The sequence below is a fragment of the Plecotus auritus genome (assembly GCF_963455305.1).
Source record: "Plecotus auritus genome assembly, chromosome: 8".
NCBI lineage: Eukaryota > Metazoa > Chordata > Mammalia > Chiroptera > Vespertilionidae > Plecotus > Plecotus auritus.
Window position 1 is genome coordinate 23,567,408 of NC_137782.1, and position 18,264 is coordinate 23,585,671.

At 42.1% G+C, this 18,264-nt stretch overlaps 1 protein-coding gene across 2 annotated transcripts in view; it reads right to left on the minus strand.

Moving 5' to 3' along the window:
* Positions 1 to 18,264, minus strand: part of CHD6 (chromodomain helicase DNA binding protein 6) — a 176,886-nt gene that overhangs the window by 108,798 nt on the left and 49,824 nt on the right. For both annotated transcript variants that reach the window (XM_080686871.1, XM_080686872.1), the window contains exons 4-5: positions 10,055 to 10,202; positions 8,106 to 8,255 (exon numbers count right to left, since the gene is read on the minus strand). In XM_080686871.1, the coding sequence (XP_080542997.1) occupies positions 8,106 to 8,255; positions 10,055 to 10,202 (298 nt within the window). The remainder of the gene's footprint in view (positions 1 to 8,105; positions 8,256 to 10,054; positions 10,203 to 18,264) is intronic.

An 18,264-nucleotide genomic window follows, 5' to 3' on the forward strand; every position in this document is an offset into this window, starting at 1 on the left:
GAAGTGCTCTTCACCCCTACATAACTCCCTTGCTTCTTTACTTCCTCCAATTCTTTGCTTGAATGTTATCTTTATAGTCCAACACTGACCACCTTGTTTAAAACTGTAATCCCCATTTCTGAAATCCTTATCATTCTCTTATTCTAATTTTTTCCCCCATAGAACTTACCACCGCTGACTACACAATTTTCTTATTTTTAGGTTTACTAACAGCCATTCCCTAGAAAATTTTACCCTTTGAAAGTTTTGAACTTATCTTTTTGGCTTCACATCCCACATGGGTTCAAAATCTGGCAAACATCTGGAGGGAGAGACTGGTGGTATGTTGCTTGCAGGCTTCTTCTTCATTTGTTGTAGGCTCCCTTCATGAGGGCAGAAATTTTTGTCTCTTTTGTTTCTTGATGTTATCTCGAACACTACTTGGCATATAGTAGGTGCTCAATAAATATTTTTGAATAAATAATGCTAAGAGATTTTTGCTATACAACTTGGTAATAGTATAAAGCAATTGCTATGGGACCACAGAAGCCAGAGCATGTGGGAAAATGAGCAGAGGCTTTGGAAATGCAGTGACACCTGAGTTAGACCTCTGCTAGCCAGCATTAAAGTGTCATAATTGCCAACTACCTTTCCAACCTACTCCTAAGTCTGCATAATCCAGAGTAGACTAGCAAGCAAGCATTCATACATACTGAGAGAAACCTCTTCCTCACTGCCAGATTGCTTCAAATATTCTCTTATTCTTACCTACCATGAAAAACAGGAAAAGATGGTTTCTGAGGGTAGAATTTTGATTGCTATTCAGAGTTTTTAACCAAAAACTAGGACCAAATCCAAGGAAATAGTAACACATGGATGAAGAAAGCACAGGACTTTATTCTGACTATTAAAAGGATGGAAGACTTAAAACATTCTTAATTATAAAAAATTTTCAATTAAGAAATTTGAAATACATTTTCAATTTATTTTTTTGGCAGAGGTTAAAAAATCAATGGCATCATCAAAATACTGAGAACAGGTTCTTACTCTATCCTAATAAAAGGAAAGGAGAGTAGCATTTCCAAAATAAACATCAAAATAGGAAGGAAATTGGGAAATCAAGATCTTTTTTTCCCTAAACAGAGATTGTGCATAAAAGCAGGATCATGTGTGTATAAACACTTAGTGTATACAGATACACACAGATATAAACTAAATCTGCTTGCCAAGCACACTTCCATAACAACCATCTGTTCTCAACTGCTTGGAATTTTCTCAAATTATCCTTCAAAGAAGACCATTTTAATTCATTCACATTCATGTCGGAGACTCACATAATGAAACAGTTTTTCTTAGGGAAAATTTCAAAAATTTTCAAACCAATTTGCTCCCAACTTCAACCAACCACCTGATTTACTTCTATTTAACCATAAGAAGAGACTATAACAAGAAGCACATCACCTTTTGAAATCATCAAGGATTTCCCAAGTGTCAAGGAAAATACAAAAGTAGCATCAAACAAGATGCCCAGTTTCAGGGGTTTATACTCATTCAGGGAAAGCAAATTTAAACAGATTTTTCTTAGATGTCCCAGGATAAAGCTAATTAGTGTGATAGTAACCATAAGCTAACCAGAACGCAGAAGGGAAGAACAGCTTGGAATTCACAGAATAGATGGTGTTGGGCTCAAAAGAATGGTGGTTCATAAGAGGTCAGCAAACAGGAAGAAAAGCCAAAATGAACCCAAAGGATAAAAGAAGGAGTCTATGTGGAATAGGATGCATATTTGGAACACTCAGTAACCAGTCTCAGTAGAGCAAAAGCATTATACACAATGAGGAGTGAAAATAAATGAGGGTAAACAGGTGCAGCCACATTTTTTTTTTTTTTAACAAATCAGGCAGGAGTTTCAACCTTTTATAGGAGTTAAGAAGTAACCAGCTTAGATTCTTAAGCAGGACACTGAGAAACACCAAACTTTCTCTGGTATTGTGGAAAAATTAGTTTGGTAATGGATTAGGAGGACAGAGACTGCAGCAGGAAACTATACAAGTGCATACGGCAATATCCTGAACACTGGCCTCAGCACAATGGATGGCAGCAGAAACCAAGAGGAAACAAGTACAGGAGATGATCTGAAGAAAGATTCAGGGTGGGAAGTGGTGGTTGTAGCCAATGAAGAAATAGGAAGAATCGAGATCATCCACCCAGGCCAAGTGGATAGGAGCCAAAGCACTGAATCATGGAAGCTGGTACAAAACTAGAGCAGTGCCAAATGCCAAAGAGCACCAAGTCATTTTTGCCAAGGGGTCTGTTTGCAGCTAGAGTGTCTGCTTGGAGCAAGAAGTAAATGAATACCTATGGGAAAAATATGCCAGTAAAAAATGAAGAAAACAAAAGGCTTAGAGAAAAAAGAAAAATATCTCATCCTTGTTTTTCTAACCTAGGAGTTAAAAATCATACCTGTTTACATAATGGGTTTTAAGCATAGTTATTCATTATTCATATCTATATAATAAAAACTCAGTGGTCATAATGCCATAATGACCAAAGATCGGTCACCAGGAGGCTGCATGCATGGCGAGGCCCGCACGGGTGGGCGGGGACTTGGCTCTGGGTCCTGCAACACTGGCGGAACTCAGGGGAGTCCCACAGTGCCGGCGGGACTCCGGGGTCCCGGGTCTTGCACAATTTCACACGCTGGGTCACTAGTATTAAATAAATATGTAAGTACAACTTAGTACAAGTCTTTACATTAGTACTACCTATGTTAGGTGAACATTTATGCTAAACTAAAAAGTGACACTTGTTTCGTAAGTTTATAATCTGAGGAAACAATGGGGAGTAATATTCAGAACAGTGTGACAGAGGCACTGACAAATTCTAAGAGTCACAGGCACTGGACACGTGGGATATGGATTCCAACTGACTCCTGACTTTGGTAATAATAAATAAATAGTCATAACACCACAAAACAGAGGCTGGAAAGTGCCATAAGTGAGTTTTTGCCTGAATAGTTCCTGGGAATTCATGTAAATTTTACTTTATTGAAATTCATGCCTGAGAGATACAGAGAAGAAGAAAAAAAGATACAAACCCTATCCTTAAATAGTTCATGGTTTAGAAGAGCGATTTTCAACTGGTGTGCTGCAAGAAATTTTGAAACATGCAATACCTGACTATTTAGTCAGGGACACTGACCTCTTATTTCCTTAGACCGTCAAATTAAAAAAATGACAACAGTTAACACAACAATAGCCGTCCATTGTAAATGAATCAAAATTATACCTATTTTTTTTTTTTTTTTTTTTTTTTGGTCAGGCACAATACAGTGTATTTTTTGGTGGGCTGCAGAATTTTAGTAATTAGTTTATGAGTGCTATCAGAAAAAAAGTTGAAAACTGCTGGTTTAGAATGAAAGCAAAAACTGGCAGGTGTTGAAAGGACAATGAAAAAGTTAATCATATGAGAATGCTGTGGGAGCACTGGAGAGAGGAACGTATCCCTAGCTCAGGGGGAGTAGGAAGCTTGCTGGGGGAGGCAATAACTGAGCTCAACCTGCCAGGCACAGGAAAAGGCCAAAGCAGAGGGGCTGTCTGCAAAGTGGTGAGGCACAGGGGAGCACCATGAGTTGAACTTCATTCAAATTAAAGTCCTTTTGTTCCAAAAGGCAAAAGTATACAAACCACACAAATTGTAGGAGGCAAAAACTGAGACAACCTTGTAAAAATCTATACCCTGTAAATGTACACCTGTGAAAGTTCCCTGTGTTCCAAGTACTAACATCCATGTGACAAAGAATAGGAAAACAAGGAATTCGTGTCAGGGTGGAAACTTATTTCCAGCCCCTGAATCCCAGCTCCCATAAGGGGACTGTCCTCTGGACTCTAAAGCAGGTTGTGCTAATCTGCCAGTCTTGAACTAGAATGAATCATGTGTAAAGATGTTTTTAGCAACTCACCACTAGGTAACCAATACTGAGGTTGCAATCTGGGGCTGGGACAGGGGCCAGCAGCCACAGAATTGGGCTGAGCATGCTGATAAGAGATAGCACAGAATTGCCAACAGGTGCCAGGGGGCCTTTTTTTATGCCTTTTCCACACCCTTCCCTGCCCCAAGCTAAAGCCAGCAAGCAAGGAGACACCCATCCAAAGGGCCTCGGGAAAAAGATGAAAGAGAGCCTCATCTTCTTCAACTGATTTTCTGTGCCACTGGATGCTTTGAGGATTGCCTGGAATCCAAGATGAGATCCAAGGCTTTTAAGCTTTGCATTAGCCCAGGAAATCTTTGTTCACACCTCACCAGGAAGCCCAACAGATGAAAGTGAAGCTGTTTGGTTCTGCAGCAGCCAGAGCTCCATGGAGCACTGATTTTGAAACCCACTCAACCCCCCTTGCAAGCTATCTGGTCTGCCTTGGGTTTTGGGCCAGGCCTTTGGTCTGGTTGCTTTTCTGAACATCAGCACCAAAACCTCTTATCAGGCCTCTTTCTTGCTTAAATTTAGTAACAATTGTTGAGGCATAATTAATTCAAATTCAGATTCTATCTTGTATTTCACCGTACATATCCCTCTCTTTGCTGTATCCTTAAGAGGATAAAAAGAGCTTTAAGATACATACAATTTCCTAAATTGTTTCTGTTAGGTCAGCTAATTCTGCTCTTCAGGTACCAGGGGAGAAGTCATAACAATAACTGAAATATAGTTAATGACTTAGGCTAAATGGCTAGTAGGAGAAAATAAAATCTCTTATAGATTTTCTTAAAATATATTTTTATTGATTTAAGAGAGGAAGGGAGAGGGATAGAGAGAAACATTAATGACTAGAGGCCCGGTGCATGAAATTTGTGCACGGGGGGGAGGGGGGAGGAGGTGTGTGTGTCCCAAAGCCCAGCCTGCACCCTCTCCAATCTGGGACATCCCTCTCACAATCCAGGACTGCTGGCTTCCAACTGCTCGCCTGCCTGCCTTCCTGATTGCCCCTAACCGCTTCTGCCTGCCAGCCTGATCACCCCCTAACCACTCCCCTGCCTGCCTTCCTGATTGCCCCTAACCGCTTCTGCCTGCCTGCCTGATCACCCCTTAACCCAGCCGTGGGCAAACTACGGCCCGCGGGCCGGATCCGGCCCGTTCAGCTGTTCTATCCGGCCCGCGGAGCGGAAAGAGCGGAGGGTTCTCTTGCTCTCCCCTCCGCTCCTTCACCAGCAGCAGTGTTAACATGGCAACGTCGGGAAACACAGCCGCAGCTCCTTCTTCTGAGTGGGCGGATTTATATCCACCCATTCAGTAGAAGGAACAACCTCTCAATCTTCCAGAGGCTCCTTGTAATGCCCACGGACACGTCCCCCGACATCACCCTGGGAATGCGTAGACATGTGATCGTGGTGATGTAGGGAGACACGCCCCTGGAGAGCACAGTATCAGAGCATTAGCTAAAAAGGAGACCAACAACACTGTTCCCACTGAAGTTGATGTTTTAAAGACCAAAAACCTTTCAACCCAGTCTACATTGCCATCTACATCTACGTCCCGGGCATAATTTGGAAGTTGCACTAAAGAAAATGTTTAATTTACTGTTTACACATTTTGTTCTTTTCTATTTGTTTTAGTTTTAAATTATTTTATTATATTTAAGTTTAATTTGAAAGGCTTTTGTACCTTTCCTTTGTTAGGCAATTTTATTTTGCCTTTGCCATCTTCAATATAAGGTATGTTATTGTGCTATGATTCCTCCATTTTTTGAAGTTTCAAATTTTAATAGTGTTTACATTCTTCTTGTTAAAATGTTTGAAATGAATAAAACTATTGAAATAAAAAAAAAAAAAGACCGTACCCTTTTATGTAATGATGTTTACTTTGAATTTATATTAGTTCACACAAACACTCCATCCATGCTTTTGTTCCGGCCCTCCGGTCCAGTTTAAGAACCCATTGTGGCCCTCGAGTCAAAAAGTTTGCCCACCCCTGCCTTAACCACTCCCCTGCCAGCCTGATTGATGCCTAACTGCTCCCCTGCCGGCCCGATTGCCCCCAACTGCCCTCCCCTGCAGGCCTGGTCACCCCTAACTGCCTTCCCCTGCAGGCTTGATCATCCCCAACTGTCCTCCCTTGCAGGCCTGGTCCCTCCCAACCACCCTCCCCTGCTGGCCATCTTGTGGCGGCCATCTTGTGTCCACATGGGGGCAGCCATCTTTGACCACTTGGGAGCAGCCATCTTGTGTGTTGGAGTGATGGTCAATTTGCATATTACTCTTTTATTAGATAGGATAACAGAGAATCATTGATCGGCTTGTTTTCTGCATGCCCCACACTGGGGATTGAGCCCGCAACTCCCGGCATGTGCCCCAACCAGGAATCGACCCATGACCTCCTCAACCACTAAGTCATGCAGGCCGGGGCTCCCTTATAGTTTTTTAAATACTAAATCAACCATTAAATCTCCAAGGAAGAAAAACACATTATAAAGCAATATAATCCTATCAATGCACGGCAGTCTGCAAGGGCTACTCTTAACTATTTGCTTGAAAAGTACTACAATGACAATACATCAATTATTATTCCTATTAAGTCTTATATCCCACATGAAACTCTTAGTGCCAGTCACTGATCAACACCTACTATATAATTATATGACCTGGGTCATTCTGTGCCTCTTTCTTGATTATTAAAAAAGGAACAATGACCCTGTTTCTAGCTACCTTCCATGCCAAAGGAGTGAAAGGACATGTGAAGTTATGTAAAATTGCTTCAAATAGGAGGCCAGGTGGTTTCAATAGATAAAGGATTATCGGCTTCAGTGAGCCACACCAGCGCCCAGGAGAAAGGACAGGTATTTGTGCTGCTGCTGCACATGCAGAGCATGAATTCTGCCAAGTCAGCAACGGTGACTCCGAAACAACAGATAGCCAGAAGGTGCTGTTGGCAATGATGCCCCTCCTACATGCTCAGTCTGCTTCTCCTTTTGCTTCTAATTTCTTCTCTGTAAGCTCCTTGGCACAGACCTCCTCCTTTTCAACATTTACCACTTTTCCTTTCTAACATCTGGGCATCAGGTCCTAATGCTATCTTCTTCCTCCTTGATGTTGCTGCCAGTGGAAAGTCCTAAAATGCAAATGTGGCCATCCTGTTTCTCCGCTTGAGCCCATCGATGCCTCCTATGCCTCTCTGATCTACAGTATAAAGGCCAAATACCTTAGCTGACATCCAAGGATCTACATTATATGACTTTTTCTACCAACCACTCAGATCTCATCTTCCACCACTCTGCAAATTAGATCGCACCATCCAGCCACACTTGTCTATCTATCATACCACAGCCTGTGGTACCATCCAGGCTCTGGGGCTGTAGTTCATGTTGGACATTACCTCTCCTAAAGCCCTGACTGCCCTCCCTTTCCTGTCCATGCCTCTTTCTGTGCAGTTACAGTATCCAGCACATACTTCTAGGACTGCACTTATCATGGTAGTAGGACAGCTATATGCTCATTCTCCTAGTTAAGGCTCCTGGGAGGCAGGGACCAACCCTTCATGCTCATCCTTGAATTCCAGGACCTGGCCTTGCAGTGGACTCTCAGTACACATTTGTAGAACACAAATTCCAACTGTAATGACTAGTTCACATGATTTTATTCACTGAACAACTATTTATCACATATCAGACTTTTCCATTCTAGTGAGAGAGACAACAAAATGAAATCATAAATCCAAATTACAAGTGTAGTAAGTGCTATGAAGGAAACACACAGGAGTGAAATACAGAATCACTAGGCTGAGGGACAGAAATCGACTTTAAAAGACAGTGAACCAGTCATGTAAAATGTAAAGCACATGGTGAAGAGCATTCCAGGAAGAAGGGACAACACATACAAAGGCCAATAGGTGGGAAAGAACTGCTAGTTGAGGCATTAAAAGACAGAAAGTCTTTTGGCTGCAGTGTCATGAGAGGGATGAGGAAAAGTCATTTATCTGAAAAATGCATTTGGTGAAATAGTGTAATGGTAGAGGATCCTGCTTGGCACAGCGAGGGTCTGAATTTTATAAGCAGTAGTTAAAATGATCTAACTGGTTTTAGCAAATAGCCACAGAACAACTCCATCAGGTAGGCCAACATCCCATGCAAAGGCCATACCTCTGCCTGCCAAGCCAGGGTAGAAGCTGAGAGGGCAGATGTTCGGCCAGCTCCAAGAACAGCGATTGTTTCCCCATCGTCATCCACCACTTTGAAATCCAGGTCCTCGTTGTATTTTCTGCGCTTCACTTGCCGTCCAGAACGTCGTTTCTACAAGGAAAACACATCAGAGAGTTCTGTGAGTCAGAGGCAAAAACTTCTAAAAGAATACTCTCAACTACACTCACTAACATGCAAAGGAGACCTTTCTTACATTACAAAAGGAGTCTTAAACACAACTCTTTTAAGAACTAAATTCACTCAAACTGGGACCTAGTTGAGGGAGGGGGTCCAAACTGCTGGGAACTGAGAAGGTGCAGTCTTGGAATCCAGTGAGGCATGTTTTATTCATCAACGGCAGTGACTTTTCACCTCCTTCTAGAATTGGGTTCTATTCCAGTAAAACATAGATGGGAGATAAACTTCATCATCTTTGAGGTCCCTTATAGCCTAGCTGGAAGCTCTGATTTTATGACAATGATATATAATAGTTGATTTTGGTTTTGCTTAAATTCACCAACTTACATAACTCCTAAATTAAATAATACCAACTTTATTAGAACTTTATAATACTCCTTGAAATACAGGGAGACATGAGACATCTTAAGTGTGACAAAACAAGACTCATGAGTCACCATCTGAGGACTCGTCTATAATTAAGCAGCTTGTGACCTTTTAGAGACAACATTCTGCAATAAAGTGGCCCAGTGGCTTTCCTCCAACATAAAAACACATGGTTCATTTCTGTATACACATCATCCAGGCAGCAGCAGAAACATGCTGGGAACCATTCACCAGCTAGCTCACTCTCAAGTATTTAAACCTTAAAAAACAAAACAAAAGCAAAACCCCGCCTCCCTTATTTCCTAAAAGATATCTCCCGAGCCTCTTTTACGCCTTCCCACCATTTCTTCACTGTGTCACCTCTGATGCTTAACTTTACATGAGGGGTTCTACATAGAAACCTGCCCCTAGTCCCACGTACAGATCACCATCCTAGAAACACTTAACCCCCTGCCAACTCCCATCAACCCAATGTGCTTTCTCCTCTGCCAATCAGATATCTAGCAGCTACAAGCCCAAATTTATAGGCAGTGAGGGGGGTTGGCTCTGACATTCCAGACACTACTACTTATTACCACGATGACATCAGGAGCTGACACCTTCCTACAATGAAGATCACCTAGAAACCTATGAGGGTCCAGATGGCGCTGAAGTTAAAGCAAGTTGGTCTTACTCTCAATGGTCCCCTGCAGCATTACAGTTCAGATGAACTGCTGTGGGCATCAGAGGAATAGCACTTCAAACGGGAGACTCATGTTGCTTCACTCAGGGAGCGCACGCTGACCAAGGTCATATCTCACCAAGGTCATGTCCTACCAAGGTCATGGGCACACTTGGCATATTGTCAGAAACTGCATGTAGGTGGGCAACTCCTTGTTTTCATGTTTGGCCAAATTTTCCTTCCTATTTTGGCGTAATAAATACATCCTGACTTTTCCAGCATCTAGGACTATGAAAATGTCCTTGTGCAGACTGGCCCAGCGTTGAGTCCTAAATGCATACTTACACTGCAAAACAGGGCCCTGTGCCTTACCTAGCTTAGCTCTCAACTTCATTTTCCACATTCATTCTCTCTGCAGCCAAATATGCTCCTTTCCAAGAAGGAAGCAAACACCACAAGAAAACTGGGAGATTATTTCACACTAATAATATTATACTAAAGATCAGGATGCTAGGGAAAAGGTCTGTGGTCTTTTGGTGCTTACCCACCAAAACAATGAAAGCCCAGCCTAGGTCTGTGCACAAGGGACGTAGGCTTGAGAGAGGGAGAGGAGTGACAGGATCGCATCAGCAAGATCCCATCTGGCAGCCGTAACCTTCACCAGGGCTCCCGGTCACAGCTGTACCTGGCTGTCTGTAGACTCAGTGGATTCCTCAGGACTCCGCAGGGATGGGTTCGGCAGGCCCTGATCCAGCTCTAAACTCTCCACTGTGGTTTCACTTTTCCTTTTTCCTTTCTTCTTTTTCTCCACTGGGGTTGGTCCTGGCTCCTTGCTACAAGGAGAAATTCAAAATTAAACCTGTTGGGCAGTTTTTTAAACTAAGATTTCTCATGTGACCAAAGTTACAATATCACATCCTGGAATCCTTGGACCAGGGTAGGCTTTAATTGAAAATCTAAAAGAATTTCTTCCCCAAAATATACAAAAACATGGGAAGAAATAGCTTCCCATGCAGAATTCACTTTTTACACCCCTACTGTGACTCCTATGGCTATGATTACTGTGAGAAGAAATAAAATACAGTGGAACCTTATTACTCAAATGTCTCCTATCTCAAACAATTCACTTCTCAACCTGACAACCTTTTCATGCTGATACCTGTATGATCAGTCATGCATCTCTCAGGTGACAAACAAAGGAGAGAATCCGCGAATATGAGTCAGTTTACCACTGCTAAAATCTCAGGATATTGTGCTGTGAATATTTCGTGGAGTTTTGTTTTTTTGTTTTTTTTGCTTTTGTTGTTTATAATTATTGCTATATTTTATTTTTTACTGTACATTTCCTTTCTTTTTTGTTAAATTATCATTTATATTTCATGTCCTTTTTGTTTTTAAAGTGTTTATAGATTAAACAGTACAATAGACATGTACTGCATATAAAAAAGGTTAAAACAGGGAATCATTTGGAGGTCTGGAATGGATTCATTCAATTTACATTATTTCTAATGGGAAAAAATGATTCGGTTTTTTAATAGCCTTCCGGAACGAATCGAGTTCGAGAAACAAGGTCCCACTATAATATGAACATTGCCAAAAACCTCACTTCCAGTTTATATAAATGTCTTCTCTAGGAAATGCACTTGCTTTGCAGATATTGAGAATCATCAAATTTCAATCTCCCTTTAAGTTACATGGGAAGAGACATCTCCCTAATCTGTCATCATCCTCTATTGAGAATAATCTATGTATAGGACTCAAAGTGAGTACTAAAAACTCAGAAATGAAAAATGAAGACAACAGTGTCCCTGCCCTTAAGATTACAATTATGAAAATTCCAAAGACCATGCAGAGCCACAGTCCAAAGTCCACCCATTCTGCAACCCTGCTAAGATGGCAATATCTCCTCTAAAAAGGCTTCCTTGACCCTCCTAGTGCATAGAATTTCTTTCCTACACTCCCAAAGCATTTCAACTGTTCTTTCCTTACGGTACTCAAACTCTGATCTGTCACCAAAGCTAGTCATTAACTCTGACATGGGCTCAGTACCACAGTGCCTGGATCCTCTGCAGTTGCTCGATAAACATTTGCTGAATGGATGACTTTTCCTAGAGGACAATATGTTTTTGGTTAAGTTTTATATTCGCCTTATACATAAGTATTAAATAAATATTTATTGAATATATAGACATATGGAGTTTATCAATGGATGGATTAGATTACTTATCATTGGGGAGATTTGGGAAAATGTATTTGAGTGGGGATATACATAGAATTTTGACAGAAGATAGGAATCATCATTATCATAGCTAATGCTTATATAACAATACATGCAGGCACAATCACCATCATCCTCATCACAACTAATACTTATAAACGATACATGCAGACACAATTCTCTAAGACCTCTACGTGAATTACTTCCTTTACCTTTCTCAACAATCTTATAAGGCAGATACTAGTCTTATTAGTCTCATTTTATCAGTAGGCACAATGAGGTTCAGTCAGATTTCCAGGGTAACATGGCTAGTGAACAGCAGAGAAAAGATTTGAACCCAGACATGCTTTTAACCATCATGACATTTTGGGGGACGGAAGAGTTTTAAGAGCACAGTTAGTAAAAGACAGTCTGCGTGACTGGGTGACAGGGAAGTGAACAGAAGTACTAAGTGACAGAGCTGAAAAGAAACCAGGGGTATACCAGCCTAGAGAGTTTAGACTTCATTCTGTGTGAAAGGGCCATGATGGTATGCCCACACAAGAGGCAATGAAGACGTAGGCTATATATAATCAATAAAAACTCAAAGGTGGAAATAATTTTAAAGATTCAGCTGAAGTAGAACCAGTAAGTCTTGGCAAATGACAGAATGGGAAAATGTATTTTCCATCAAGTGAGTTACTGGACAGTGTGGGGGGAAAGGAGAACCGAAGGCCTTGTTTGGAGAAGGGAAATCCAACATGATGAACTGTGGCAGGACTAGCAGCCGGTGATGACTGGTCAGCACAATCAGATCAGCACAAACAGCCCACTCTCAATTTCCCAGGTTGAAGACTGGCTGGTCTACCTATCAGGAAAGTTATGAAAATTATTCTGGTCCAACCGAAGGCAATGAAACTTAAGGGGTCCTGCCCTTTTAGAGGATTACACCTTTGAACAAGAGGCTTGCCCTCTCAAGCAGGGAGCGGGGAAGCAAAACTTCTTCCACTTACCAGTTCAGGACAGGAGACTCAGGTGAAACAGTTTTAAAAGATGCTAAATTTTCACAGGAATATGTATCTCATGTTATGTGGCTTCTCACTAAGAAAACTGTATAGCAATTTATATTCTACAAAGCACTTCTCGTGTTCTGAGCCTCACTGAACTGTTAAAACCACGATTCCATGAGGGAGCAGAGCAGATGAGTCATCTAATCCAGATGAAGAAATAGGTTTAAAAGCAGCACAGGCCCCAAAGTCCTGCACTCAACTATTAAAAGAAAAGGAATCTCTTACCCTTTGGGGCAGCATGGATGGACCTGGAAAGTATTATGCTAAGTGAAATCTGAGAAAGACAAACATCACATGATCTCACTTATTTGTGGAATCTAATGAGCAAAATGAATTGACCAACAAAATAAGCCCCAAAGCCTAGAGGCATGGAACAGACTGACATACTGCCATACGTCGTCGTGCGGTTGGGCAGGCGAGAAGAGATAAGCCAAAGAACTTATATACTTACTAGAGACCCGGTGCACAACATGCAAGAAACTTCAAATATATAAAACTACTAGAGGTGAAAATTGGTAGTTAGAGACTGGGTGTTAGATCTGAGTATGAGGAGAAAAGTCTGGGTATGTGTCATGACACTGTATTACTATGATTTTTTTATTACATTGCTCCCATGGATTCCAGGTAATGAAATTTTTATTTACCAAACAAATTGCATTATTTAAAAAAAGATTAGTCTTCCCATTTTTAAATTAAATCTTATAACACGTCCATCAAAGTCTTAGCAGGAAAGAATCAGTTACTGCCATAGTGAGATGCCACAATTCCCCAGCTCAGAATGACTGAAAACAGCTCATGATGGCAATCACTGCGCTCACAGACATGCATAGATCTGGGGAGTCCAGCCTGAGAGCCACTGCTCCACCCTAGGAACAACTCTTCAGAGAAGCGTCCAGTCCAGGCCTAGCCACAGGCTCTGATCTTCTTCCCAGAAGTACAACACTGAAAACAGGGATACTGCCCCCAAAGAGCTCATTTGCAAAATTAATTCAACTTTTACTTAATGCCCATATTAGTTCAGCCTATATCCAGAGAACTGAGTTGGGCACAGATTTTTAAAATATTGGTTAAAAGAAAAAATGCAAAAAAAACCCTCCCCTAATTGTTTTGGTGCAGATATAGTCAGCTGTAGACAAAATGAGAACCAAATCACCCTGTCCTCAGTCCCTTTAAAACAAATCCCACTTTCCAGTCAGAATTGCTTTTCACTGATACCTCCCTAACTCCAAATATGCTCATGCCTCTAGTTCCTTAGTTATCCACATAAAGCCCAGTTACAGGCATCCTGATATGAAAGTTAATGAATTTAGATCTTATATATCTCCCCACTTCTTCCTATACTCAGTATTTTTGCTGAATTATTTTAATCAAGGCAACCATGTATTACATTTTTCTTATTAAACTTTCTTTTTCATAACCCATTCTTGTTTTGCAGACAAAGCTTCATCTTGAGCTGAGGATTCTAACTTAAAATCTTACAAGTTCTTTTCTTTGATTTGTTTCTCCTGAAGACAGCTGTTCTGCTCATTTCTCTTTTCCTCTTCTTTGCTGCTTGCTTTCCTCACAGTCTCATGATCTTTGGTGAACTGTTCCTATTTAAAATGAATGAGGTTGACAATGCAGGTATCTGATGAGGCTATCTGCTGCCTAATAAGTCACTTTCTCCATCAACAAGCCTCAGACTGGGAGGCCAGGCCTTGGAACATGCATACAGGTGCCCCTCTCCCTCCTTTTTAGAATATGGGCAGGGAAAGGCAGAGAAGCTGGTGCCCCTAGACTCCCTTCTTGTGGATGTCAGTCTCCACTTGCAGCCCTAGAACCTCCCCCAGAGTAAACTGCTCAATATCCCTATAGCAGTGGTTCCCAACCTTTTTTTGGACATGCCCCACCTACACATCTCTGAAATCCTGATGCCCACCCCCCCGTGACATATAATTCTTATTATTCAAAAAGTGAACTCCTACTCACGTGGAGGAAGCCTAAAAAGCCATTAACTTGCTCTAAACAAGCTTCCAAAGAACATGGCATCCATGAAAGGGAAAAATAAAAGAACAAAAGGACAGTTGAAGTACTGAGGGAAAATCACTAAGAAATCATTTTAAAAATTCAGTTAATAACTCATTCTCAAATTGCACCCCTGTGGGGCGTGTGCCCCATGTTGGGAACCACGGCTCTAGAGTAAACGGCGGACTTCAGCCTAGAGCTGACAAACCACAGCGCCACTCTGCGGATAGTCCCTGCAAGGTCTACTATGGGGAAGCACTTCTATCTCTGCTACAAGCATAGCTCCTGCACGTGCTCTGAGCTGGGACTCCCTCCACAGCATTTATCCATCAGTATGATACCACTGGCCTTCCTCATCCAGAAATTCCTAACATTGTTCATCTTTGAAGAATGTATTCCCTCTGTTCTTCCAGTCATTTCATTAAGATTTAGTGAATGGAAAATAAAAGCATGCTCAGTCTATCATCATAAAGTTGAAAATACTCCCAAAGAACATTTATTTAAATGCAGTCTGGTCTTTTGCTTCATTTTTTCTCATGTACTAATTCCTTTAATACCTGGCTCAATATTCACCTCTTCCAAGGGACTCCCTGGAACAGAAATGAAATACTCCTAATCTTGTAAATTCTTTCAGCTATCCTATATACAGTTATACTAGGTTCTTTGGTTTGCTTGTATTTTTGTTCTTTTTTTTTTATTTGAATGCTTGCAAGGCTGTTTCTCTAACTCCTGAAAGCTCCTCAAAGATAGGGCCCGTAGATGATACTTCTATGACACTTTCTTTCCTTAACTATCCTATTCCCAACAAAAGTACCTGTAAACAAAGCAAGGCACACAGGACACATTAAATATATACCAGAAAAATAAATCAAACATTAGTATTTTAGCAACTGCTTCCTTATCCATCAGGTCCAACATACATGAGACCCTAATTTAGAAAGCTCCAGGATTACAGGGGAAGCACTCCATGTGTTCTTAGAAATCTAGGAATGGAGACTTAGTCCAAAGCTTCAGAGATGGTCTCTGCCCTTATCATTTAAATTCTTCCCCTACTTAACATAAAGTCCAATGGGTTCAAAGCGCAAGGTGTCTATTCATTGTCTTCTTTCTTCTAATAAATTATTAGAATGTAAAAACAAGTCTCCCAACAGAAAGAATCTGGTCAATTGACTGCTCTGGAGCCCAAGAATCCTGTATAATAAGAGGCTAATATGCAAATTGTCCCTTTGACCAGGAGTTCGACCAGGGGGCGGGGCCTCCCATGGCCCCTCCCCTGACCAGCCCCACCCTTGATCGCCCCGCCAACCTCGATCAGGGGTGGGGCCGGCCGGCCAACTGCCCGCAGCCCCTTCCCCCAGCCGGACCTGACCCGTGCATGAATTCGTGCACCGGGCCTCTGGTTCCTCAATAAAGATATGCACTCTACAAAGGTGATGACCTTCAAACAGGGAGGCAGAGCTGAGCTGACTGAATTTTATTCATCCTGAATCACAGTTATCAGCTGACTCACAGCTCAAATGGGTATATGATCAGAAACTCTGGGGCTTAACTTTCTAGAACCATCAAAGAAGAAAATCAGAAAAGGTAAAACCTTTTTTCCAGGATGTTACTAAACTTATTGGATGGGAGAAAAATCTGCTCTGAGTTGACAAAACCACAACTAAGAGGGTAAAAAGCTGAGGCACAGAAACTGGTGCTTGTGTTGGAAAAAACTCAGTTTTCCACCTTCCTGTGCAGAGAAAACCCAATTCTTACAATGTTCCTCCCCTTCGAGTCCCTTTATTACTCATTCAAAACACTTCACTTCTGACACTTCTGGTCACCAAGCATTTCTCCTCCTATAAAAACAATTCTCGGACACCAGCATTTAACTCAATTCTGACACCATCTACCCAGAGATAGCAACAGATTCCACAGGGTAAGGGATCAGTGCCAAGACGGCTTGCTCCCCACCCCACTTTCAACACCAGTCACCAGCCTAGGTTGTCACCCATGTTTCTAACCAACCACCTATAAATTAGAGGTTCCAATGACCCGCTCCCTGGGTTCAATTAATTTGCAAGAGTGGCTCACAGAACCCAGGGAGACACGTTTATCGGTTTGGTAAAGGATATGATAAAGGACACATGTACGGTAAGAGGGAGAGATACACTGGGGAAGCTCTGGGAGAGTCCTGAGCACAGGCGCTTCTTCCTTGTGGAGCTGGGGTGCATTACCCTCCCTGAACGTGAATGCGTTCACCAACCTGGAAGCTCTCCAAAACCCCTACACTTGGCATTTTATGGAGACTTCCTCACATAGGCATGATCAATTATTAACTATTTCTAGCCTTTCTCCCCTCTCTGAAGGATAAGGGGTAGGGCTGAAAATTCCAAGCTTCTAATCATGGGTTGGTCTTTGGTGACCAGCCCCCAGTAGCCATTCAGGAACCCACCCAGAGTTGCCTCATTAGAACATTTAATTTCTTTAATTATAAAATGAAAACACCACTTACTGTTATTTAACAATGGAAGTTATTATATGCTATCTTATATGAATCTTATTTTCAGGGAGAAGAGCTCTATCCATTAGTTCCTAGAAAACAATCAAATTATATAGATATAGATAAGATAGATATATACATTCTATATATACAAAAGCCTAAGCAACCATGACGACCGAATGACCAGAACGACCAGTGGACCAGTGGCTATTACAGGCACTGACCACCAGGGGACAGATGCTCAATGCAGGAGCTGCCCCCTGGTGGTCAGTGCACTCCCACTGCCCCTCCCCCAGCCAACAAACCTCCAGCGGCCCCTCTCCCCGGCTGTCCCCGATCAGAACCTCCCACAGCCCCTCTGCCCCACCGCTGGCCAGCCAACCTCCCATGGGGGTCTGGGTGAGACGCCCCGATTGGCCCCGATTGGCCCCGATTGCCAGCCAGGCCGAGGGACCCCACCCATGCACGAATTCGTGCACTGGGCCTCTAGTGTGTGTGTGTTAATAATATAAAATCATATCTATATATATATAAAAGGCTAATATGCAGTGTCCCCAAGAGAGTTTGACCGGGAGACTGCAAGTTCTATCACTCGCTATGGTGGTCAGCGCGGAATGAAGGGAGGCCCCGGCCGAAAGCCAACAGCCAACAGCCAGCAGCTGGGGGAGGGAGGCCCCGGCCGGCAGCCAGAAGGCCCCGGTCCACTCTGATCGCTGGCCAGGCCTAGGGACCCTACCTGTGCATGAATTTTGTGCACTGGGCCTCTAGTATTATATAAATACATATTTCACACATAAATTAAATTTATATTATATATAAATTAAATATATTTATATAAAATAAATTTTATGCCTCCTATGTAGCCAATAACCTGACAAACCTCTCTGGTGATGGACCCCCAGAACCATAAAAAAACAAAAAGCATGGTTGTCCTGATCTCAGGCACTTAACTTCTGTTGAGGAGACAAGTCACCCATACATGAAAACAAAAGTGTATGTATGCCCTATCCAGTTTGGCTCAATGGATAGACTGCCGCCTGTGGACCAAAGGGTCCTGGATTCAATTCCGGTCAAAGGCACATACCTTGGTTGCAGGCTCCTCCCCAACACGGGCCCTGGTCGGGCATGTGCAGAAGCAACCA